Source organism: Rousettus aegyptiacus, unplaced genomic scaffold, assembly GCF_014176215.1.
Source record: "Rousettus aegyptiacus isolate mRouAeg1 unplaced genomic scaffold, mRouAeg1.p scaffold_m13_p_10, whole genome shotgun sequence".
In the NCBI taxonomy this organism is placed as follows: Eukaryota; Metazoa; Chordata; class Mammalia; order Chiroptera; family Pteropodidae; genus Rousettus; species Rousettus aegyptiacus.
Window position 1 is genome coordinate 75,954,394 of NW_023416285.1, and position 25,961 is coordinate 75,980,354.

At 38.7% G+C, this 25,961-nt stretch overlaps 1 protein-coding gene across 5 annotated transcripts in view; it reads right to left on the minus strand.

Annotated features, from left to right (window-relative positions):
* The window catches only part of CCNY (cyclin Y), a 195,861-nt gene that overhangs the window by 31,551 nt on the left and 138,349 nt on the right, over positions 1–25,961 (minus strand). For 4 of the 5 annotated variants that reach the window (XM_036228040.1, XM_016159626.2, XM_036228041.1 and 1 more), the window contains 4 exons: positions 18,753–18,787; positions 8,533–8,633; positions 2,543–2,578; positions 59–116 (listed from right to left, as the gene is read on the minus strand). In XM_036228040.1, the coding sequence (XP_036083933.1) occupies positions 59–116; positions 2,543–2,578; positions 8,533–8,633; positions 18,753–18,787 (230 nt within the window). The remainder of the gene's footprint in view (positions 1–58; positions 117–2,542; positions 2,579–8,532; positions 8,634–18,752; positions 18,788–25,961) is intronic. The other variant, XM_036228042.1, reaches the window with a different exon arrangement.

Sequence of the window (25,961 nt, forward strand, 5' to 3'; positions counted from 1 at the left end):
CAAAAAGAGCAAAAGAGAAAGAATTAAACAATATCATGAAACCCAAGGAGGAGATTACCGAAAGAGGGTGAAGGTTTTCATCAAAAATATCTAAGAGCATCCTTCCATCTGGGTCCCTGGTGGAAAAAAATGATAGAAAATGGAGTTTACTTTCTACAAGAATGTTTGTCATTCGAAATAAAACAAAAATATATTTTGATTCAGCTGTTATTTCAAAAAAGAGAAGGCAGTATTAAATGTAAGAGATGGTATTAGTTATTAATGAATAATACTGCTTATTCATTATTCATTATTAGTTATTCAGGAATAATACCTGCTGGATAAACACAATTTCTGTTCTATGAATTTACTGTCTACATAAAAATAAAAGGGAAAGAAAAATCTTAACAGAGCAGCTCAATTTATATTACTATGTTTGCACAAAAGGAATTGTTTTTAAAGCTCTGGGCATTCATATCTGTGCTCATTTTTACTTACCTGCAGGAACACAGGCAACAAAGATTTAGATAAACCCAAGTAAAAGACAGGTTCAACCAGAAAGGACCTGATAGCAGGGTCTGAAAACATAAAGACAGCTCCTTCTGGTGCACCTGGTGACACTTGCAATGACCTAGCAATGAAGAACCAGCCAACCCCTCATCTCACTAACTGCCTCTGCAAAATAACCAAGGTGCTGTGTGAGAGACAAAGCCTGGCCCAGCACCCCATTTCTTTGAACTGTTCAGCCCTGTTCAATTTTTCTGATGAATGAAAGTCCCTAAAAAACTAATGTAGGGAGGAGGCAAGAGGATTCAAATGTAAATCAAGCCACAATCAGAGACTAAAATATGCTGATCAGTCTTGTGGCCAGGCCAGGAGGATACCTTCAAAACAAAGGAATATTTCTAATGGGACTGCTAGCAACCCATTCTCCACACTTGTGAAGGGGAAAGGGCACCAAGAGTCATTCCCTATGGCTAAAACTATGGGGAAATGCAAAACTGGTTGGTTTGAGAAATATATCTGAGTTCCATTAATGGCATTGCATTGTTATTTAAGACTTAAAAGCTTAAAAAATTTGAACTACTATCATAGAAATAAGTAGCAAGACAAAACCTGCACTTTGATGTTATTGTGGTCAAGGTTCAAAGGTCCAATAGCCTGCATTCTGTAAATTTTTGAATCCAAATATTCTCTAGCATCATAAAGAACCATGAATCACATTTACAGTATGGAAGAAGGTCGCTACAGAGAGTACCTTTCCGGGTGTCTACCTCCAGATATTTGCGTTTTCCCACAAGACTTCAGTAAAAGCTCGATTATCTAACCTCCACTTCGCCAACTTATCACAACTCTCCCTTGTCTCTCTGTAAGACAGATCTCACCCAGAGACCCATTCACACCAAGGTGGCCATGCTTGTTCCCAGAAGTGGGTCACATCAGTGTTAAATCTAACTGCAATTTCAGATTTGCCCAGGAGAGGAATTTTAAACCAAAAGGTCTGGAACTTCCTGGTCAGCGCTAGCGAGGTAATCCGCCAGATGAGACCCTCTGCGTTCCTTTTAGAAAAAATGTCTTTGCCTGAAATAATCTATTTTAACTTCTTAGTCTCACCCTCTTTCTGTCTATAAAATTTTCCATTCTGTACAACCCCTGGAGCACCCTTCTAGTTGTTAGTGAGGATGCTGCCCAATTCTTGGATTCACGAATTGCTTAATAAAGCCAATGAGATATTCAAATTTACTTGTTATTAGATTCATATAACATATGTGAATGTTTCATTACTCAATGAAATTAGACTGCAATGAGAATGGCTTTGTTCTTTTGAAAATGAAGAAGGATGCTTTGGAAAGACCCAATAAAAGGGAATCACTAAAAAAAAGTTCATTGTAGATTAGGGGTCATCAAAACCTAAAAGATTCTATGCTCAGATTGTTTTTGCAAGTGCCTTAAGTTTTCTCAATACTGTTCAAAAAAAAAAAAAAAAAAAAGCCCCCTATAGAAAGGGTAAGTTACAGGTGTGGCTTTTAAAAGAAAAACACTGGTACTCTAATCAATGCCCCATGGTCCAAAGTCTTGACTGAATCTGCATAAAAAAACGAATGGATGTACTTTCACATATTTTATGTTGAAATAAAATGTTAACAGTAAATCTTTTAAATTATTTTTCTATGATTCCGTTTTAACTGTTTTTTTTTTTTTAATTAACTGAACTATCTTCAGACTCAGAGAGGGTTTCTACTACATTAATATAGTTTATATCTAAATTTACACCAAAAATTTTATTAATAAAAATTAATAAAGAAGGTGCTGAACATTATCGAGAAGATCTGTTTTGTTTTGCTGGTTTCAAATACAAATACTCATCTGATTCCCTCTGATGAGGAAGCAGTTCAGCACTTATCTGGGAAGTTTTGGTAAATTATACTAACTTTAGAAATTCTATAAAAATGTAAAGGCCAAAGCAACCAGAGCAAAATGGGGGGAAGGAGGGGGGGGGCCGGAAAAACATAATAGGAAATAACATGTGATGTTTTTATTACAAAATTAATCATACACATACCTGTTCTTGATGTGGTAGTATATTGCGAGAGCTACACTGTAAAATAAAATGCAGTTCAATGTTTCACAAGCATATTCAAAATGTTATATATTCTCTGACATCAGTCTCATCATAAATATTTAAGTAAAAGTGAAATGATCCATCCAAACAGTCCTGTTAAATTCAGAATACTGATCAAAAAAGTGCACTCTTTAAAGTAAACCAATCTGGTTCTCATTCCTAACAACTATTAAATCTTTTCCAGAAATACCAAAACTTCAAGTAATATTTACAAATTTATCTTCCAATCTGAAATTTAAGATTTCTTCACTTGTAAAATACAGGCACTATGTAAAGCAAACAAAAAAACAGACGGTACAAATTAAACACCTTTAGAAATCTCTAACTTAGTATCTACTATTTTAGAAAATTAATGGTTTCTTTATAACTACCAGAAAAATGTGAATACACCTATAGTGGTTTGATTTTTTTCCCCTTAAATCAATAACCTCTTGGCGCTCTGCCTGATTTACTCACTCACTTGCTGAAATGGTATTGTAACTCTTATTTGTAACACTACTTAAAATTTTTATTTTACATTTTAAAAGGTCTTAATTTAACGAAGACATTCCCTACCCCTGAATTTTTTCAAACGTTTTTCTGATTATAAAACGCATTATATTCATAATGATAAAAATTTTGGAAAATACAGAAAGTATAAAGAAAAAAATCCTTTTGTTGAAAAATGACTAATATTAGTTTGAGATATATAGATTCTAAAAATTATGTGTATAAAAACAGATTTGTGTCCTACTTTTATCCTCATTAATGTTTTTACCATTTAAATATTCTTTAAAAACACAAATTTAAATGGTGATTTTCCACCATACAGTTGTTAGATAATTAACTATTCCCCTACTGTTGAACATTTTCTAATACTTTGCAATTATAATTAACACCATAATAAATTCCTCAAAGATATAAATATTTGTGCAATCTGTGACTACAATGATTTCCTTAAGAAAGCATCTTGTAATTGGAATTAAAGTCATTAATAACTGTAAAGCTCCCCACATAGAATGCCAAATATCTTTGCAAAAAAACCTTGAAATCTACTAGCATGTTTCACCTTACCCTTGCTGACACTCACTTTGAATGTTTTGATAAAATGTGTACCTGTTTTCTTATTTATTTATTTGTTTGTTTATTTGACGGTTACATTGGTTAATGAAATCCAGTCGCATTTCAGCTGTACATTTTAATAGTAAGGCATACATATATTTACACTGCGTGTTCACCTTCCATAGTTACATTTCTTTCTATCACCACAAATTTGACCCTTTTACCCATCTACCTCCCCCCTCCCCTCTGGTAACAACTAGTCTATGGTCGATGTCCATGAGTCTCTCTGTTTGTTTGTCCTGTTCATTTGTACCTATTTTCAATTTGAGTTTCTTGGATACCTATCAAGTTTGCAGGATTATTCGTGTTGATTGTCCCAATTTTTAAAATTTTCTCTTTTATAAACTGACTAGTTCCTTCCATTATTTTTGTTTTACTTTAAAATTTATTGTGGAAGCCAAAATTCATTTTTTTCAGCTTCTAATAGCATAGCTAAATGGCTGTATCAATAAGTGACTGTGTTCTCAGTCTCAGAGCACAGAAACTGCCACCCAGAGCACCACTATGGAGATGGAGGTCTAGGGCTCAGTACTATACATTTCCCTCACTTGTGTCACCTTGTTAGAGACCTAGGCATGCATTCTGGATTCCAAATAGCTCAGATGTTTACCTATGCCTTAACATGACAACAGCTAATCTCACTGTATCACAAGAAAATTTATATTCCTCCAAATCTCTCTCTTTCCAGATCTACTCATGCAAATGTATTCAGCTGTTAAAAGTATTCATGAGCAAATTGTGATGTATTCTTTCTCTTAACACCCTGAAAAGAATCTAAGCTGATAAAGTAAGTATAACTGGGGTAAAAGAGGTTCAGAATTTTAAAACATAATAATATGATTTTCAAAATGCTCTCACATACATGAACAGCCCTACAATAGAAAATAGTAGGTGTTACTGATTCCATTTTATAAAAGAGAAAATACAGGTTCAGACAGTAGATGCCAGGACTTCTGACTCACATAATAGTGTTGTGCCCTTTCATTCTACCATGTTGCCTCTGGAACAAATGAAGAAATTACTGTTTTATTCATTTAACAGTCATACTGTAAGGGCTGCTTTTCTAATCTAATGTCAGATTTAAAGCTGAACGTTTCATATGTTTGTGTTTGGTGTAGTGATTAGTTTAATCGCTTTGATTGATCAAGGGGGAAAAAAAATGGTTCTTGCTTCCCCCTGAGGGAGTGTGACACTGGAAAAGTATCACTGGACTGGAAGACAAACCAACCTCGGTTCAAACCTGGTTCTGACATTTATCAGAGTTCGTTCAACTGTCAGAGCTTTCATTTCCTCATCTATAAAATTAGGAAATTCAACTTACATAATAGAGTTATAATGATAACCAAATGAAATATGTAAAAGTGTTATCTCAAATATAAAGTTCTAAAACTAAGGTTATTATTATTGTTATTCCCCTACCAATAATTCTATTTCAAGAAGTCTCTGACTTCTGCAGAGACTTAAGTGAAAATCTTCAGGGTCCCAAGGTCACTACCTCCAAAATCTCCAGAGCCAAAAGCAAAATTGGGGATTATCATGACCTCCAAGAAAAATAGAGCCACACTGTAGGACAATTTTGACTCAAGCTCATATGCCAGAAAGTGAGAAAAGCAAGCTGAGGATCTGTGTACAGTCCTGCTCCACAGGACTAATTAACTGGTCATCTTGAAAGAAGTGATTACTGGGGGCAAAGGGCAGTAAATTAAAAACTAAATCAGTCCCTGGCTTCGGGCTTCATTCCAAATGCCCAGCTTGGAGGCCTGGTCAGTTTTGCCACATCCTCAGAAAGTAATGAGTTCTCACCAACAATGGGCTAGGGCCAAACCCTAAGTACATTTGGACCAACGGGTTTGCTCAACTGCTTTTGCCATATAGCTGGGAAGGAAAAAAAATGCTATTTTCTTGACCAGAAAAACAAAACAGATTTGTGATCACTGGCACTGTACTGGTCTTACTTCTTACCTAGGACTAAATCAGCAAAGCATATGATGATCCTAAGACCTCTGAAGATCAAGTCGGGTGGGTCTGGCAGTGCTGAGGCACTGAACCACGGAGATACAGAGGCAGGTGGGTACATAAGTAGTGCTCTCCGACTCTCAGAGGTCGAGGGGCATGGACGATTGGCCAGCTATGTGAATGGAGCTCTACACCACCACCATTTCTTCCTTTGATCATCATTCCTATGCTCCTTACAGGATTTGGGGAAGAGGTCAGTTGCAGAGGCAAGGGGGTGGTTGGTAAATTCTAAATTCATACCTTAGCTGTTGGCATTTAGGGGACGAATGAGAAAATCAAATTCTCAAAGAAGAAATCAAGCCTATGAAAAGAATGAGTATAGAATATGGACCCAAACTTTTCACACTTAAGTCTTTCTTTCACTGTCAGAATAGCACTGAACCCTCCATCCAGCCCCTAACTAAAATTTGTAAATATGTTTGTTCATTTTGGCAATTCTTCAATTACAGAATGGTTTTCTTCTAAAAATTAGCTTAGAAATCAGTTGTTTAGAATTCAGAGCATTTTCTTAAAGAAATAAGGTCATACTTGGTTTTCAGGAAGTAAGTTCAGTCCATGAATGCTCTCCATACCCACAATGAAGCTCAACTACTGTTTCAATGACTGTGGAATCAATTTTAATGTCTAAGAAGAGAGGGTCAATGGTTTCCTTTGACAGGTATAGAATAAGGTTTAGGCAACATTTTAGAACAGGAGGGCACTCAGACTTAGCATCTTTCTACCTCCTTGTATTTTTAGGGAACGAGTCAGATGGAACCACTACCAGTAAAGTCCACCCTGCACAGCTCCAGGGTCCAATGGTACATGTTTAAAAACAGGGCAGTTTTTGAAATAACTAAGCCACTGATCAAAATAAATTCAAATTTGAGTGGTGCAGAGAAAATGTCTTTTGGATCAGGGATGCCACAGTATCCACAATGAATGTTTTGTCTCAATAGCTATCTTAACTGGTCTAGGTTTTCAGTTTCTTTTCCCTCCATATATTAACGTACAATTTATTTAAAACTTTGTATTTAAAACTTTCAAGGAGACTTTGATGGGGAGGGGAGAGCACCTACATCAGGGGTCCTCGATCTTGGCTGCCTATTAGATAATTTCTTAAGAGTGGTTTAAAAATCCAGATACTGGATCTGTAGGGGGAGACGTCAAATATTAGTGTGTTTTTAAGCTCCCAGGTGACTTCAGGTGCAGCTGGGCTGGACCCACTGATTTATACAGATGCCTAATTATAACTTAGGTGCGGTACCTCCCTGACTTGACACTGAAATGTCAAATCGTCACCCAGTTTTCCAACTCAGCTCCTGAGTGTCCGTCACAACCAGTGGCAATTTTAAGTTATCCAAGGGTGAAGTGCTGAGCAACTGAGTCAGATCTGCTTGTAAATCCCAAAAGATCCCACAGGCCCTGAAGGGAGAGGTGCCCTTTGTGCCACTCTGCTTTGCTCCCTGTGAAGAGGATCCCAGGATTAAAGGGGAGTTGGCAGCTTTCACTCTGGGCTCTCCAGAGCTTGAGCAGATGCCAACAGCTATGTGGCGCACAGATCTTCGGGCCTTTCCACTTCTCTCTTCAACTGATAAAGCTTTACTTTAGAAAATGCTGTGCTTCCCATTTCCCAGCAGTAAATCTCAGTCCAAGGGCAGGAAGTGGCTCATTCAAGGCCATCTGTTGTGAAGCTATGATATACACCCTTCTCCTCATATGTAATGGATGACTGTTTGGGTTTATGCCTACTAGTGATTTACCATGCCTTTAAACACCAAGGTACTGTGGGAAGAAGCCACATTTCCTTCTAAAACCCGGAAACATGTAACCCCACAAGAGAGAAGGCAGCTTCCCTTCAAGTGGTCCTAGTTCCATCTTCCCTTTGAAGTACACTATGTCTACAAACCACAGGGACAGTCCCTACTGCCTGAGCCAGAGACTGATTGTCACATGTGGTCACATTTAGAACAGAGCTTCTAAGCCTGAAAGCCTGGTCCATTGCAATACAAGAAGAGCTCCTATTTAGAAATGTAAAGAATTATTTCAAATGCTAACATGAACTGTTGTTAGATGTGTACTTTCTTAAACAAGTATAGAGATAAGATATCCCAGATTTTCAGTTGAGCTGAACACCACAGACCCCAGCTCACCGGGTTCTCTGCGATCTGTTATCAACAATGCTAGAGGGGAACATTACAGGAGAAACCAGTGTTCCTTTCCTCTTCCCTCCTATTTAAAAAAAAAAAAAAAAAAAAAAAAAAAACCAACAACAACAAAAAAAACTGAAGCCCAAAAGGAAAGAATTTCATCCCAAGACTTCCCTTACTCCCTAAACACTATATTTGAAAATAAGACCCCAAAGAAGGGTTTTATATTAAACCCTCCCTGTTGTTGAAAGCCAAGGTCAGAACTCAGATCTCTCCACTCTGGGCAAGGACGTTTTCAACTATGTCAGGCCTGCATTCTACTGTCGCCCTGAGTCTTAAACTGAGAACCCATTTTTTTAATTTTGAAGGTAAATTATGAGCAGAGTAATGCCAGGATGGCTTTAATAAAAAGTGAGAAGGTAGAAAGTATGCACGAATCAAAAATATGCTTTAATCTAGTTAAAATAATTTTAAAATTTGGTCTTTTTATGTAACTGGTAATCTGAATAAATATTTTGAACACCCCACATTTTAACTACCAAAATCACTTTTTAAAAGATTTTTCACAGTCAATGGCCTCCCCTTACCCAAGCTTACCATTCCAAGACCACACAACCAACCAGTTAGCCATTAGATTAAGGAATAGAAAAAAGCATTCAGTTAAGCAAAAATCTGTATACCCACCATTTAATTGTATACTTGAGGTTTGGTTGACTGACTGTGCTATCATCTAGGAAAATAGTGGAGCAGGAGCTGTATTTCCTTGCTATTTGTCCTGGAGGATGCTAGAAAACAACGGCAACAAGAAAATGACAATTAAGCAGGGCTCAAAATTCTTCCAAAGAATTAAATGTGAGACTAGACCACAGAGGAAAAATGTCTTAGCAAGAAATGGAAACATGACCAGCAAAAAAAGTACAAACACACTTTCTTCATATAATGAAATTCCTTGTTCTTCCACATATAAAAGTCACTACCACTGCTCCTAGTCTCAAACCTCCTTCCATCAGGAGAACAGTGCATTCTTGCAATTAAGCATCAAAGAGTGTGGTGCAGAGTCCGAAAAAACCACGTGCCCAGGGGCCTGTGCGAAACAAGAAGTACAATGCTCATTACATCAATGAAAGCTCCTAATTAGGGCAGCATCCTGCTTTTATGAACCAAGATCAAGACAAAAGTCTACTGTACTCATTTTCTCTATTCTTGGGGTAGAGAGTATTTGGGGGACAAGGGAAAATGCAGCCGATGTTAATTTAGAATCCCCTGGTTAATCTGCTTGAACTTCAAGAGTTGAGGTTATAAAAAAAAAGTATTTCTTTGTTAGGTCAAAACACATTTTAAATGGAAGATTATCTGATACTTTAGAAAATACTACCAATAGACGACCTTCAGGAAATGTGCCTGTGTAGTCTTATGACTGGTTCTTTGACAACTGTGCAAATTTTGAGCTCTTTGAAGAACTTGAGAACTGAGAACTACTTCTGAAAGGCGCCGGCAAAGAAAATAGAATTTATACACTGATGACATTTAATTCAATACTAAGTGGACTTTTGGCAACTATATAAGCAAAAGGATTAGAAAACATCAATCTGGATAATCACTGCTCAAAAGCAAGTTAGGAAAAAAATCAAATCATGCAAATGAGTTTCCACTTGCCTCATGATGCTATGTTAACAGTCTAAGTGTCATTTCAGCAACCAAAAAGCTCTTTAGGGATAATTAAATTGCCAACTTCACCTTCCCACCTCCAACAAGCACTCAGTATCCATGGTTTATGAATGTAAAGGAAACCTTAAAGCTAATCAGAAACCAAATGCCCTGCTAGATTCTTTAATATTTCCTTCTTATTTAATAAAGTTTCTTCTGTAATGAAATTACAAAAATATGCAACAGCCTGAGAAATATAAAAACAATGTTATAAACATAATCTCCCCTCAAAATTAAATAATAAATGACAAGTCACTAAAATACATATCCAGTTCCTTAAGTCACAGCTAGAGGGCACTGCACTACTGACATATTATGACTCTCTTGCACCTGGTTTTATATAAATAGCATGTGGGTTAAATCAGAAAATTCAAAAGATAAGGTTCGTTCATGGGTTTTCCTTCTTAAGCACACACTGTTCTGTGCCTGTGTAAGGAAAAGCACGAAGAAAGCTTATGAAGTTCAAGTTACAGCTTGAATGGCAATTTTGACATGGAATTTTCACAAATTAATCACAATATTCTCATTTAAGACAATCCTAGGGCATTAAAAACAATTCTCTCTCTCTTTTAAAGCTCTTGTAACAATCACATTTAAATCACAGAAAACACACTAAAAACTCAGAATCTAATAATAGCTACTCATAGGGGTGGCAAGTTTCAAATCCTTATGAAATTTTCCCCACCTATGCAAAATCTACTTCAAATAAAACCCCAACAGATGTTTAACATAAAAATTCAGTAATTAACTGATGTGTTAATGAATTTTTAGAGATAACTTTGGGAATAATCCCAACAATGAAACAAACATACAATAATAATTAACTTCTATTTCTTGTAGGGTTTCAACTATTTCCTCGGACACAAATTTCTCTAAGATTAAAATGTGATCGGAGTTGAGAAGAGTGATGCACTCAGGTGAGCATACTCTACATCCCTTCACAATTTAAGAAACTACCTTCCTGAGCTCATGGGCAGGAACACCCCTCGGCACACACCCTGGCCTCAGAACGCTGTAGCTTGAGCCTCCAGCATTAAGGGCTGGTATGCCAAAGGATGCCAACTCAGCTTTCAAACTATCTAAGAATTTCTAAATGGAATAAAAACGTAAACATTAGGTAATAAATATTTTTAGTTTCTGGGTGTCTCATCACTCCAAAATACCATTTGGGCATTAAGTCATTTGTTGAATATTAAGACTGCAAGATATTAGAATGAAACTTCTCTTGATCTGAAATCTTTATCACTAAAAAGTAGTGTTCTGGATAGTTTCCATGTATTCATTAACAACTCACAAACACCTAGCAACATGCATTTAATAGACAAGTCAAAGGAAGTCAGAGATATAATGTTTCCAAGGTCAAATGTAAGACACCAGAGCTGAAAGCCACATTTGTCTGACACTAAAGTCCATGTCTTTCTACCTGCGGTCCTTTACTTGTGCCATGTTCTCCCAGATTTTTTCATACAACACCTGAAGGCCCTTTTCCTCAAAATCTTGCCAACAGCCCTTGCTCAGAACTCCTTCCTCCCATCAGAACCATCTGGGCTGAGTGTCGTCTTACGTGCTCTTATGCTCCTGTGTGCGCCCTCCACAGCACTGACCAATCTCCATTGTCGTTTTCAGCTCATTCTTCTCTTCTCTCTAGGGTCTAGACTCTTAGGTGTTTTGGAGGTAGACTGGATAATTTTCTTGAATCAGCAAACAAAGGAATAGCTCTATCCCAGGGACCAGATTGCCTTGTTGACTCAAACCAGAGCCACCAGGCAAGGCAGGCAGCTTGCCTCCATGATGGCAGCTGGGTCTTCTGTGAGCTGATCATGACAGTGCAGCCTCGACAGAAAGGAGGGTCCCACATGTCAACAAGCTGGCAAACAGGACCTCACTGCAAGGGTCCATGCCGCTGGGCAGTGAAATGCTGACATACTTAGGACACACGGCAGTGGGGCAGTGCCTAGCTCGCTCATGGCACTGCTAGGAATTAGCTGATGTAGACAAGATATTCCAGTACGAGATGGGCAAGAGCATGGATGGAGTCAGAAAGTCTAGAGTTCAGGATGTAGCTCCATCACTGATTAGTTGTGTGAAGTTGGGCAAGTTACTTAAGAAGGACGATCACACATCTTGGCTTGCTGGGAACAGTCCTTGTTTGCCCACATTGTCCTGGAGTAACCGATAATAGCACCCTCTTTCATACTCAATAGTGTCCTGATTTTGACAAAAAATTATAAGGTCACCTTTGCTTTACCTCCCCAAGATTCAGTATCTTCATCTGTAAAATACAGAAAGCAGAGCCTACTCCCTACTGTGGTGCTGTGAGAACTACGTGGGATAACACCTGGGATGCTGCACACAGATGTGTTCAACAAGCATTAAGCCGCTTATACTTTAACTTCTCATTTTCAACAGTTGCGCAAAACTGACCTACCACTTCTTACGGTTAAGATCAAATAGAAATAAAGCATTAAAAGTTATGAGATAATAATACTAGAGAAAAAGATGTTAACATTTGTAAAAAAAAAAAAAAGTTACATAAATGAAATCTCTAAAAATGAACACTGAATAATTTTTTTTTAAATCCTAATTCTGAAAAGAGTAAAAGTATGACTCTGACAGATAGGTGAGACTATGTGCAAAGAGAATGAAATCTGCACTAGCATTCCTTTATTAAGAATTAACTGGGGGGTGGTTCCAGAGTATAGCAGTTAGCATGTCTGCTTTACATGCAGAAGATCCTGGGTTAGTGCCCCAGGTGGAGCCATGGACCATATCCCAGGGTGCCAGCGCCCCCGGGTGCGCCAGGCCCCAGGTGCATGCTGCGAACCTGTGGGAGGAGACGCCCCGCCTTCAGAGATCCAGTTCTTAAGGGGAAATGGCAACATCCATAGGTCAATAGTGGAAGTGGGGTGGGGGTAATTAAAGAGGAGGAATAAACAAAACAAAACAACAAAGTGTATTAAGAATTAACTGAAGCCTTGATGTGTGCAAAACATGCAATGAACAAAGCACAGGAAAGTGGAAAAAGAGCACCTCACTGTGCTCAGCCTCACAAAGCCATGAGGTGTGTGGGATATTTCATTTTACAAGCAAGGAAACTGATTAAGAAAGAATCTTTACCCAAGTCACACAGCTAATACGGAGTGGACACAAGGACATCCTGTAGAATTCCTCCGTGCAAACCCAGAGCACTCACAGTTGGGAGGACACACACGGTGCTGGGGCTAGGAGAGAGGACAGCTTCACCACCATCCTTCCAATCCCCACCACAGGCCTCACAACAAAGATAAAAAGGACGAAGCAAAAGAAAAAACAATCTTCTTTGACCACAAGATGCTAAATGAATATTCCATAAAAAGAAAAAGCAAGATAGAACACCTTTTAATAGGATCAGTTTCTTATGGCAGGGTCAGAAGGACAGAAAAAGCAAACAGCCATGGAATTAACAACAAAAGTGGACAAAATCATTATTCTATGAGAGCAGAAAAATATACTGACACTGGGTCTCAAGAACAAACACTAGAAATGCCGATTCTGAGGTAAAATTTTGCTCTACTGTGAGTCATGCATGCTGTCACCATAAGATAATTACATTCATAATTTATTTCAATCCCAGGTCAAATCTTGGCTTCATTATAGCTGTGTGCACTGACTCTGTAATGAGAAGTACTTCTTCTCATAGTTCTGGCTGTGAGGCAAGATCCAGAAATACAATCCTTTAGGACTGGCATCATCCGAGGGAGAGAGGTTTTCCTGAGCAGAGCCATGGTGGGCCTCCCACTCCTACAGGCAGCTTCTCCCACGTGGCAGCCAACACAGAGTTTATTGCTGCCTGAGTTCTTTCTGCAGCTATAAAAGAAAGATGCTCATTTCCAAAATAACATTTTCCCTACTATAACTTCCTTCCTTGAATGCAATGGTCATAAATATTCCATGCTCTAGTTCCAGGGGGGTAGGGGTGGGGGAGTTAGGTGGGGTGAGTAACAAGTTTATTCTAGAATGTTGCGGGAAAGGTAGGGTAGATGTTTAAGACCCAAGCATAGGTCTTAAAATTTTTAATTTGCAGAAAGACTCAAAAATTGGTTACTTTCCCTAGAATGTAAGAAATTCAAGTTTCTTTCCTACTGTTAGAACTCTCTTCTACATAATTAGTAAACTGTCATAGAAATTCAAATATGTCAAGTATTTACACAATGCAAATGTTTAAGGGCCTACACATATCCCATCTCCATTACTATTACTGTCCTGTGAGATGCGGAGGCAAGTGGTACTGTCCTCTTTACAGATGACATACCAAGTGACATAGTAAGTTGGCATCAAAAACAGAGAAGTCTAAGCAACATAATTCAAGCCACCTGACTTCGAATGAAGTGTTCTTGTTATACCACATGTTCTTCAGCAACATCCCTTCAAAATTCCCTGTGAATGCTACTACATTGGTCAACACTTTACTGGTTCTAAAAGGTCATTTCTTCTCCTGGGAAAAGTTTTAAAAAATTAAAAAGCAAAGGAGATAAAGAAAAAGTTGAAAGTTGTACTTTGAAGAAACAAGTATCTTATTATTGATCAATTAAAAAACTGAATTCATAGGACTGCAAATAAAATATTAAAAACCAAAGACCAGCTACTTTGGAAAACATTTTGGCAATTCCTCAAAATGTTAAATATAGAGTGGCCACAGGACCCCGCAATTTTACTCTTAGGAATATGCTCCCTCAAAATGAAAACATATGTTCACACAAAAAAACATGGTCAAAAATGCTCATCACAGCATTATTCATAATAGCCAAAAGGTAGAAACAACCCAAATGTTCACCAACTGATGAATGAATAAACAAAATGTGCATATCTGTACATTTTGAATAAAGTTCTAAATATACTACAACACTGGTGAACCCTGAAAATGTTTGCTAATGGAAAGGAGCCAATTGTAAAAGGCCACATACCCTATCACACTTGTATGAAATGTCTGGAATAGACACATCCATAGAAACAGTAAGTAGAATAGTGGTTGCCAGGGGCTGGGGAAAGGCAGAGAATGGGAAGTGACTGCTAATGGGAATTCAGTTTCTTTTTGGGGAGATGAATGTGTTCTAAAATTGACTGTGATAATAGTTACACAACTCTGTGAATATACTAAAAACCATTAAATGATATACCTTAAAGGGGTGGATTTTTTGGTCTGTAAATTATATTTCGATAAAGTTGTTTTTAAAAGATAAACTTTTCACAGAAGGAAAAAAATATTCAAAGACCAAAAGCAAAAAAGAAAAAAAATCATATGAGATGAACTGAACTAGGAAATTAGGGTATTAGTGAGAATTTATGATTTCTAAAATGTCTATTTCCTGGATATAATGGGCCTAGAAGAAATGACAGCCCAGGAGCAATGAGCACACTAGGAGTCTAGATCTGGGTTTCTAATTCTGTTTGCTACTAAAAGGAATTAGGGCTCCCTGGAGAAAAGGCTGATTCTAGAACTGACCCAGGGACATGCAAGCTGAGCCTGGAATATCTTGTGCCAAAAAGCGGGAGAGTACTCAATCCCCCCAAAATGGGGGGGAGGGGGCGGCGAGGGGAAGGAATGCCATGAGAACACAGTGCCAGTTTGCAAAGACTGCTAAGTAGCCAAACCTAGAACAATGTGAGCACCAAATTAATTAAGTACAGCAATGAACTAAAAATTATTGAAAACAGAAATCCACGAGTCTATATAAAATTAAATGGATGGGAAAAAAAGATCTCCCTTGCAGCAGAATGACAACTGCCAAATGTGGTGAGGGTGGAGGCTGGAAAATCATTATTTGCTAAGAAAATACAATACAAAGATTGGTTCAAGCAAAAATGATCAATAGATACTAAATGTAGGGACAGGAATAAGGAGCAGGATATTTGCATGGTCTTAAAGTGTTTGTTCAAAGACTGCTCATTAGTTGTAAGGTGAAAATCAGTCAATAAACAGTGGAGAATCTGAACAGCACCTTGCCAGGTGATCAAAATCAACATTGCCAACAAGGTCAGGTAGATATTTTGTGTTTCTAGATTTGACACATGGAGAAAGGCAAGGGTGAACTCCATGAAGTGTTCTGGCCGGAAATGCTTACCTGAATCCTTTCAGACAGATTCAAAATGGGAAACATTCCATTAACAAACACCTGGCCCGGTATTCTTCAATACTGTCAAAGTCATGAAATACAGAGGCTGAAGGTTTCTCCAGATTAAAGGAGACCGAGGGGCACACCAACTCAATGCTTAATGTGATCCTGAACTGAAACTGGCATCAGAGAAAAACATGCTGCACAGGACATTATGGGACCCTTTACATAATTGGAATATTAAAAAGAACCGTATCAATGTTGAATTCTTGATTTTGATAACAATATTGTGTTTACACAGAGAATAACCTTGTCTTAGGAAATATACAGTGGAGTGTTCAGAAGTAAGAGGCAGGATGCAAACAACCTACTCCCAAACAAGTCAGAAAAAATGTGTTCAGAGGAATGGGATCAGAGCATGAGTCAAAAGTGATAAAACTGTGGTTTAAAACTGATGAATCTGGAATATATGGAAATTTTCTGTAATATTATTATTGACTATTCTATAAGTTTGCAATTTTTCAAATCAGGAGAGAGAGAGTGTGTGTGTGTTTTATGTGTGAGAACAAACTGTAACAGATGCTATGGTGGAAGCTTCTGCTTAAAGGATAAGGAGAGTCTGTTTCTTAAAGGACTTTTATGACAAAGTACTTGCTCTTTCTCAGACTTCATGTTTTTTCTTTTCTCTCTGCTTCAGAAGTCCCTGAGCAAGTTGAAAACTTGAGGAGTTCAGAGAGCAGTAAAGCAAAAAATAAAATGGCACAGTGAGGAGGCCGAGGTATCACACAGAGCCTGGAATGCCTGTTCAGCTTGTAGGAGGAACAGCCCCTCTACCCTCAGCAAGGAACAATAAAGGAATCGGAAAGTCACAGATGAGGTTAAATCAGAACCATTCCCTCGCAGCCCCACAGTAGTGTCTCACCACTGTGAAAACCAGGCAGCACGGTCAAGAATCTGTACTGGCTGAGTCAGAGATGAGATTCATACCACATATAAAAGACCAGGGCTTCAAATGCAGCAACGCCCACTAAGAACAAGCCATGCATTTTTAGGACAAATCATCACATCAGTTCAATGACCTTCACTTCCATGTCTTAACAAGGACAATGTACTTTCCAAAATGACCTTCTATGGAAATACTAGAGAAGCAAATCCACCTGTCAGCTGTCCTATATTCGTAAGACTATATTTCATTATACTTTATTTGTGCCTCATAACACGAGTGAAGACAGAACGAAGGAAGGGTAACAAGAAAGTTTAAGAAAAGATTAAGTCTTCTATAGACATAACCAGACACTCAAGGAATTGACATTCCACGCAAACTTAACTGTATCGACATCTTTGTGTGTATAGCTCTATCATTTCTAGACATTCTGATAAAAAGAAATAGCATTAAGAGAGAACATAATAAAACATCTCCCCCATGTCAACATCCTGTGTCAAACTGAGTGAGTGGCATGGGAACCAGAGTAGCCACGGTTCCTTAGTGAGGTGTAAAAATCCTATACTCTGTCTTATTGTTGCAACTTCCCTGTATATTTGCATTATTTCAAAATAAAAATTGGATTCTTTAATCTGACTGGATTTTTAAAATCTTACTGAGACTAAAACCTTACTGACACTTCTTTCACACCCTCCAGGCACATTGTATTACTGCTTACATAGCAGTCGCTCAATAAATTTGTGTTCTGTTAAAAGTAAATCTCCCAAAGAGGCGAGAGGTTTAGAATTTTTGAAATTTCAGTTCCTGGATCAAGCTCACTACATTCCTTGACCGATTTGTCTTAACAGGTGAAGAGTATAACTAGAAATGACACTATTTTACAAGAAGTCTGTTCCTATCCCATTCACACCTAGAAGGCAGAAAGCCATTGAGATGGCACTACAGGAAAGAAGCATAAACCCTATAAGGCACGATTCCCAAAAGCAGTAGAACAGAATACACTCCACCCTGGTCTTAATAATTATGAAAAAAATGATATCCATATTCGAAATACTAGAAAGAGTTCATCAGTTTTGATACTGAACTTGGAAAATTAAATAGAATTTATCTATATTCTAATGAGCAATGGCAATAACGTCAACATATTTATATGGTGCTATAGTTAGTTTGCATGGGCCCAGCTTATAAATTTCTTTACAACAGCATTTTGTCTACATTTTCAAAAGGCAGGGAAGACAACATGGCTTTAAGTCTACCACACAGCTTCAGCGCCAAGTACTTCAAGAACTACAAACATTTACGTGCAGACGGCCTAGAAATCCTACTTCATCATTCCATACCTCATGGAGATAGTTTTCTTTCCTAAAGGAAGGAACATACATTTAGAGGGAGATGAAGGGGTAGCTGTAACTTGCCTGGAGCCCACACTCTACACTTGCAGAACTCCACACTGTGTACATAAGGGTGCGAGTCGGGACCTGGGAGGTGGGAGTTATAGGGGGAGGAGTAGAGATGGAGCAGCAAGCTGCAAGTGCTGCACAAGGAAAAAGGATAATTTACCTCTATGAGAAACTTTTTGCCTGGCAAGCAGGGGAGGGAAATACTGCTCAGAACAGCCAAAATACTAGAGCTAAATTTTAAAAATCCCTTTAAAAGTAAAGTGTTGTCAAGTTTATCCTTCCTTTGAGCACCAAAAGAACATGAGGACTCTACTGGACCTATAAACAACAATTAGGAAAAGGAAAGTGTACAGAGGCAGAGAGCCTCAAGGAAAAGAATTGTGTTTATTCAAATAGAGGGAGTTACAGAAAGAAAAAGAGTAATTTGGGGGAGGGCCAGAAGAAGGAAAGAATAAGAAATTTAAAAGAAGTTGCTTTCATTTGGACCTCTGTGGTATTTGCTGTGGTGCTGTCCACACACATCTTCCCATGAACGCCACCAGTCTGGGGCTTCTGGAAAAAACATTTGGAACAGTGGATAAACACAAGCCATGCTTGTCCAACTTCCACCCAAACTGAGCATAAGGACACTGCAACATTCTTCACATTCTTCCAAGAATGGACAAAATACACGAAACATTTTCACCCATCCCAGACATGGTTATTTAACCTCTCCTCCCTGCACAATCACTGTACAGTCCACAGGAAGACAGCTTCACTTACATGGTTAATGAAGAGACTCTTGCGTTTTTCTCTCACTGTGAAAACAAAAGATATAACAGAAATGTTACATACCTGCACACGAACCACTTACAAGTTACCGAGGACTAGGCCTTTGTGTGGTCCCATCCTTCCACCAACCAATGTACCCAGTTGCTCCCTTACCAAATATGAGAATATGTGACCTACACAATGCAGATCTGAACAAACCAGATCTGAATCTGATTAATGGAGCAAAATATATATTCACTTAAACTATGGCGCCCTAACCAAGTAAGTGTAGTTGTAATTAACTGAGGGGTAACGGTTTTCCAACAACTAAACATTAATTAATAAATCTCAGAAAACTTGCATGCATCCATTAATTTAAAATAATTAGCAAATAACAGGACTATTGATTTCTAACCTGAACAGACCCATAAAAGTCCATACTATTGGGTGAAATATAAATATCAACAATACCCATCACAGCATTAAGATACAGGACAAAGTACATCAGAAACATTATTAGCATGGAATTCAATTTCTCTCTATGCTGGGTGCTGCGGGGAAAAAGCCAGGCTTCTCTCTAGGAGGCCTCCTGCAGCACTCTCTCCCTCAGGAAAGCTGATTAAAAAAAAAAACAACAGACCATTGTCTCTCTTTCCATCTCAAAGATACTTGGGCTACAAAAGCAAAAAAGCTGCCTAAGGGTATACTGGTAGGAGAAGGTGCCCACACAAGGCCATTGGATGGATCCATGCACAGGCCTTTGGCATGTACCAACCACACAGTGAGTGTGGGGCTCCTGGCCACTCCCAAGGCCAGGCCAGCAAGCAGGGAGCTCGCCGGAGTGCACAAACAACAGCTATAGACTGTGTCTGCTGAGCATATTGTGGAGGCTGCATATGATGACTTCCAACCTAACTCAAAATAAGTATCCACATGTGAACCATACCAAAACAAAAATGAGGGGCTGGCAGGAAGTAATGAGTTTTAGCTTCCTGGCCCTATACACTTTGTGTGTGCCATGCCTGCAAGTGTATCAGTGAGTATGTGTGTACACGTATTGTTTTCCTTAAATTATTTCAATACTAAATTATTGTACATATTTGCTCTACTACATGGAGGTATGATGATATTTCTGTGGCAATTTCTCATGGGCTAAAGGAATCTGAGGACACTTTATACACAGGTAGTAGGCATGACAAGGTTTTCAGCAAATTCTGTAGGTGACACTTAGCCCTTCCTAGGGCACCCAGCAAAGGGTTGGAGCAAGGCTTTCCATCTCCTAATTAGGGGAATCACCGCTGAGGTCACCTCAACACTCTATGTCGCCCGCCTACAGCAGATAAAAGATATCCATGTGTCTCAAGAAATATCAGGGCTTCTTATATAGGGACTGCTGAAAAGATAAAGAATTACTCAAAAATAGGAGAGAAGGTCATAATATAGAATCATTAATGTTCTGACAGAAAGTTTTAACAAGAAAGCTTTAAAACAAACAAAATCAGAGTCCACAGACAAGTAGAAATATTATAAAAGTGTATGCTATCCTTACACATCTCCTACAAGGATAAATCTCAGGGAAGAATCAGGTCATTTCCATGAACCCCAAGTGGTTCCAATTAGAATTATAAAAAACAAAAGTTCACTAAGTCTGTTACTACAAAATACGTAAGGACAAGGTATCTGAATCTATTACAGAATACCTTTGTCACTCACTGTTTTTATACAAATGAACCGCTGCACACTACTTTTTCCCTCAGAGCAACTGAACCTGTGGAATCTGACCTGAAATCTCGGTTCGAAGGGCTTGAATCAGGTACCACTTTCCTGTATTATTCTGTAATGCTGCCCCTAAGATGGCCTTTGAGAAATCAAGGCTGCACAGTATCTGAGAGGCTATTCTCCGCATGTGTCCCTATGACTGACTTCCTCCTGGAATGTCTCCCGAGTCCCCAAACCAACTTATTGTCCCTAAACAGAAAGAATTTCCAACATCTACGCTCGTCCTAGATGACCCTGCCCATAATTGGCATAGATCCAGGCAAACACTCATTCTTAGCTAGGTTGATTCTCTCTCCTGGGTATTTTGGGGTGCTGCTTCATCACTGCTAGAGCCTTACCCGACGGTATGGGCCAAGGTGGAGTACATCTCCTGCTATGTAAAACAATTAATGTAGCAGGTCTGGCTGCTGTCCCCCAAAAGTCCTGCTTGCAAGGAAGGCCCTTAGCTGGTGCCTGGGAACATGCCTGAACTGTACAAACAATATGATTTATGCTAAGCACCTGATTTCCTCAACAGTCTGCAATTTTGGTCTATACCAGGCAGTGGCTGCCTGCATAACTAATCCTCAAGAAAAATCCTGGGCACTGGGTCTCTAAGGAGCTTCCCTGGCTAACAACATGCCACAAGCCGTTACTGAGGCAATATGGTACATCCTATGTGACTCTACTTGGAAAGGACTGTTGGAAGTCTGTACCTGTCTTCCTCTGGACTTCACCCATATATCTTTTCCTTGTACTGATTTTGCTTCGTATACTTTCTTTTTAGTAAGTCACAGGCATGAGTACCACTATATTATGAATTCTATGATTCTCCTACTGAATCACTGAAACTGGGGGTGGTTCTGAGGACCCCAACACAGTTGACACGCAGAGAAGAATAGAGGGCAGCGGGGTGGAAGGGAGGTAATTGCTAATGGCTCTAGTCTCTAGTTCCAACAACTCATAAGGTTTTCAGATGCCCTGGTGCTCTTTACAATTAATTATTTCTTTCTTCCTAAGGCAGTTGAAGCAGGACTAAGACACTAAAATAGGGAGAAACGTAGTAAGTGGAATCTCTTACAGTGGTATCACTACTACTACTACTACTACTATTACTACTACTAAAAATAATGATAATGAAAATTACCCAATTCTAAATGTTTTTAAAATAAATTTGAAACCACTATGACCATTAATCAGCTCTGAAATCAAATGGCTTTAGCACCATTTTGTTTTATGTAATGGTATAAGCGATATGCCAACTCATTTCTGATGCTAGCTTTAATCATTTTTAGATCTTAATATTTTTGCTTACTAATAACATATCTATCGAAATCTCTGGAGTTCTCAGGTTCCTACATAACTAAGAGCACTAACAGCCATATTTTGCTTTTTTGGGAACACAGGTAATAAATTGATGTGGATTATGAATCTTTCCTGGGAGAATAATAGCTGTCTCCTTTAATCCCACGTATGATGGTTTTGTTAAGAGGATTTTTAATTAGCTAATACAATAGTCCATAATGACTGACACAGAAAATGCACTAGAGGCTTTAAAAATAAGCCATCTGAAATCAACAAAAACACTACCGTTGGCATTAAAAGTCTTCTCCAGATAAAAAGGAGAGTGAGGAGTAAACAGCAGTGTTAGCAATAAGGGATAAACAAACTTCGCTTAGGCTGCCTGAAACACTCTGATGCTTAAAAACACAACTTTCTGAAAAATACTAATGCCTAAATATTGAGAATTTGCTAACAATCTAAGTGCAATTTCAGGTAACCTCTTTTACAGATAGACATTTAAAAAATTACCTTGTCCCATTCTAAAAAAGGCTTTCCAATGGCAAGTATCAGCCACCATTACCTAAGATGTAATCCAATATCTTTTTTTTTGAAAATGAGGAAGCCACCCAGACATGGAGTGACTAGAAAGGGGAAGACAGTATACTGGGCTCCTCAGGCTCCTTTCTCCGTACTACCCTCCCTCCAAGGGCAGTGTCACTGGTGATGGAATCTGAAGGAAATGAGTTCTATTTGACAACAGATAATTAGGATCTGATATGAATAGAACTAAGCTAGTCCACAAAGAAAAATTACTTAGTTTATTAATGACACTGGATGTGAAGGACTGGCAGGCCAGGCAAGAGGCCTTGACAGTAAGGTGTAGAACTATAGAATTTTGTCTTGAGATGTAAAACTGATTATTGGGATAGCAAAGCCAATGGAGACCACAAAAATCTGGTTCAAAAGAAAAGGTTTTACTTTCCTTTCTTTTTTCCTGTAGGCAGCACGGATCAGGCTTTGAACAATCAAAATTTAATATTAATTTTCCTTAAGATGAGTCTGAGATTACCATATAATTCTTAGAGTTTTCAATAATTCAATGAATTCAATTATTCACTTAATTCAAAACACAACTGTTGCACCCAGCGAGGTAAATGCAAAGATGCTCTGAGGTTCCTGCCCTGCTGATCTCACGGCCTGACAAGGAGGTAAGTCGTGACTAGGACACAGATTGGCATTATGGTAGGAACATTCAACCCACGCCTTTGGGCCCTGTACTAGGCATCCAGATGAGGTCACTGCCCCACAAAGCTCACCTCCTGCACGCCAGGAGGCCAGCTCCTCCCAAAAACGCTGGTTTATTCTGCAGTGTTCTAGACCTGTGTTTATTTCTAAACCTAGGCACAGAGGGACAATCTGTATGTTCAAAGTGAAGTCTAAATAAGCACAGTGGATAAAACAAAAATGAAAGGAAAAAATTTCAAAGATGTCTGGGGCAGACCAGTCGTGTAGAGCAGACATTCCAAGGGAGAGAATAGGAGGCAGAGTAGGTAAGAGCATAAGGAGAAATCATTCAAAGAACAAGTATCCATCTAACAAACTGTAAACTAACTTCAGATGTTTCCTGTTTACCAAGTTAAAATCCCAGAACCACAGGATTTCCTCAGAAGCACGGACCTAAATAAAGTGGATTCTTTCAAAAGTTTTTTCTCATGGAAAATACAGAGCAGTATAGAGAAAACTACAAATACAAATTTAAATTTGGGAAATCAGAAAAAGAAAAATATATCATCCAACAACCCAGAGATAACCACTATTAATATTCTGGTATGTAACTTCTCAAAGGGAGTTATTTTTCTATACATATTTATACAGATATTATATGCATTTTTGCAAATTAACATTTATATATAAACATGTGGTTATATATATGCACACACATAAACAGCCAACGGTAATATTGCTCATTTTTCTCCTGGTGTGTTAGCATTTTCACTGGCTGTATAATAATTCCTTAATATGTAAAGGTATTAATTCTTTGTTTTAGGGGAGTCAAAAGTTATATATGGATTTTTGATTGTACAAGGGGTCAGCATCCCTACCTCTTACATTGTTCAAGGGTCAACTGTATGATCATCACAGTTAACCTACAACTAGTTAACCCACCAGAAATCTATTCTGGAACATGGTGGTAAGGTTATCATTTGAGTTTTTAGGTGAAATTCGAACTGCTGTGTATACTTTTATAAAAGACTTCTATCGAATGTGTGGTGCTGACATTTCATATCTGACCTCTTCCTGGTTTGCTTCCAGGGTGTTTGGAAACAACTCTGAAGTGGGAGGGTCAATCTGTTTGTATCAAGGAAATACAGACAGAAAAAGATGAACATGGGCAGAGCAGAGCCCAGGACCTGGGCACAGCAGAGCCAGGAGACCACCTCCATCCTTCCATTCCTTAGTATTCGTCACTTATTCTTCTGCTCAGACTTAGGACTCAACTCCTAAGACAAGCTAAGATGATGGCAGAGACCCAGGTCAGGGAAGAAACTCAATCCAACTGAGCAAATGAGAACCTACACTCCAGAGTAAGAATTGCACTTACTGAGAACTAAAGCTGCCTTGGGTACTGTGCTCACAGCTTTGAGAGATTACACATTTGGTCCACCTGACAATCTCAGAAGGAGATACTAACTGTATGTTACACATGAAAAAAACTATGGTTTAGGAAGACCGTCTGGATCACATGCACAAGATCACATGAACAGTGATGGATTTAAAGCTCGCAGGCTCCAGCAGGTTGATTCCAGAAGGTTGTGCATTTAATCATCACTATCTTCAGGAAATCATTCCAAGATGTTAACTGTTCTTACATGGTGACTTAGGTTATCAATGGAATTCAGCTGCCTCCCCAGAGACGTTACAAGGCAGCTGACCAACTACAACAACCATGAAGGTAGGATATAAACGTAAAAAGCTGTGAAAAGTACAGAAAAGGTTAGCCGGTCATAACTGAAAGGGGCTGGAAGGTCCTCATAGTTCAAAACTGAGAACAGAAAAATAAGTTATTGAAAATAAGACTTTATTGCTACCAACTAATAGGCCAGAAGGTGCTAACAGCAGAACTGTGGTGGAGAGGACATCAAGCTCCACTCCAGCTGTGGTGAAACCTCCCACCCCCACCCCACCACCCCGCCTTGGCCAAGAGTATCTGTTCACTGAGCAATTTCCCGATGACTGAGTCTGGGGAAAGCATAAGTCAAGAGAGGAGATACAGTAAAAGGCATATTGAGAAAAAAATGACATTCTCAGTCTAATTTGATATCAGCGTAGTTTGTACTGTGCAAGCAGTTTTCTCTATACTGGAAGGCCCAAGAGATCAGACATTGGAGCACGGTGATGCTTCCAAGAAATACAAGCCACAAAGCTCCCTCCTTCATCCATTTAACTTACAGGGCTTAGAATGGCCAAGAGACCCTGCACCCATCCCCACCTCATGCACCTTAACAGATGACTGCAGAGCTGGGAATGTGGTCCTGACAGTACGATGGTCATGCAAGGTTCAGAACTGGAAGAGGGAAGTCCAAATACACAGCCCAGCGTAAAAAACCTACATTCCCTTTCTTCCTAAATAATGATGTGCTCTTTCTTAATGAAGTTAGGGAAGGTGAAATAAAGTGATATTGCAGCATAAAACAGAAAGCCACCTAAGGAGGGAGAATGTCACAGTGCCATGGCATATCTGCTAAAGACAGATTATGACTCCCTGCCTTCATTCCTTCATTACTTCATTTATGCAATCCCTTTTCTTTTTAAGGTTGTATGTGCTAGCCTCTGAGCTTGGTGCAGAGGATGCAAAAAGAGGATGACATAGTCTTTATCCTAAAGCAACATGGAATTTAGTGGATAAATATGCCTACTCTTCCTTTATTTACAAACCATAAAAAAGACACCTCCACAATAGAAGAAAAAACAAATTTTACACTGAATTTAATGCCACTGATTTTATGGTACATCTTTATTGTATTTGCCATTAAGAAAGAAAAAAGAAATCCTGCCAATGAACTTTAGATAAGACATGGCCTGTTCTGATTTCAAAAATATTACGGATGGGGAAACATATCTATGGGAATGGAGGAAATGTGGAGTCAGAGTACCCCATAAAGAGGCTGGCTTTGGACT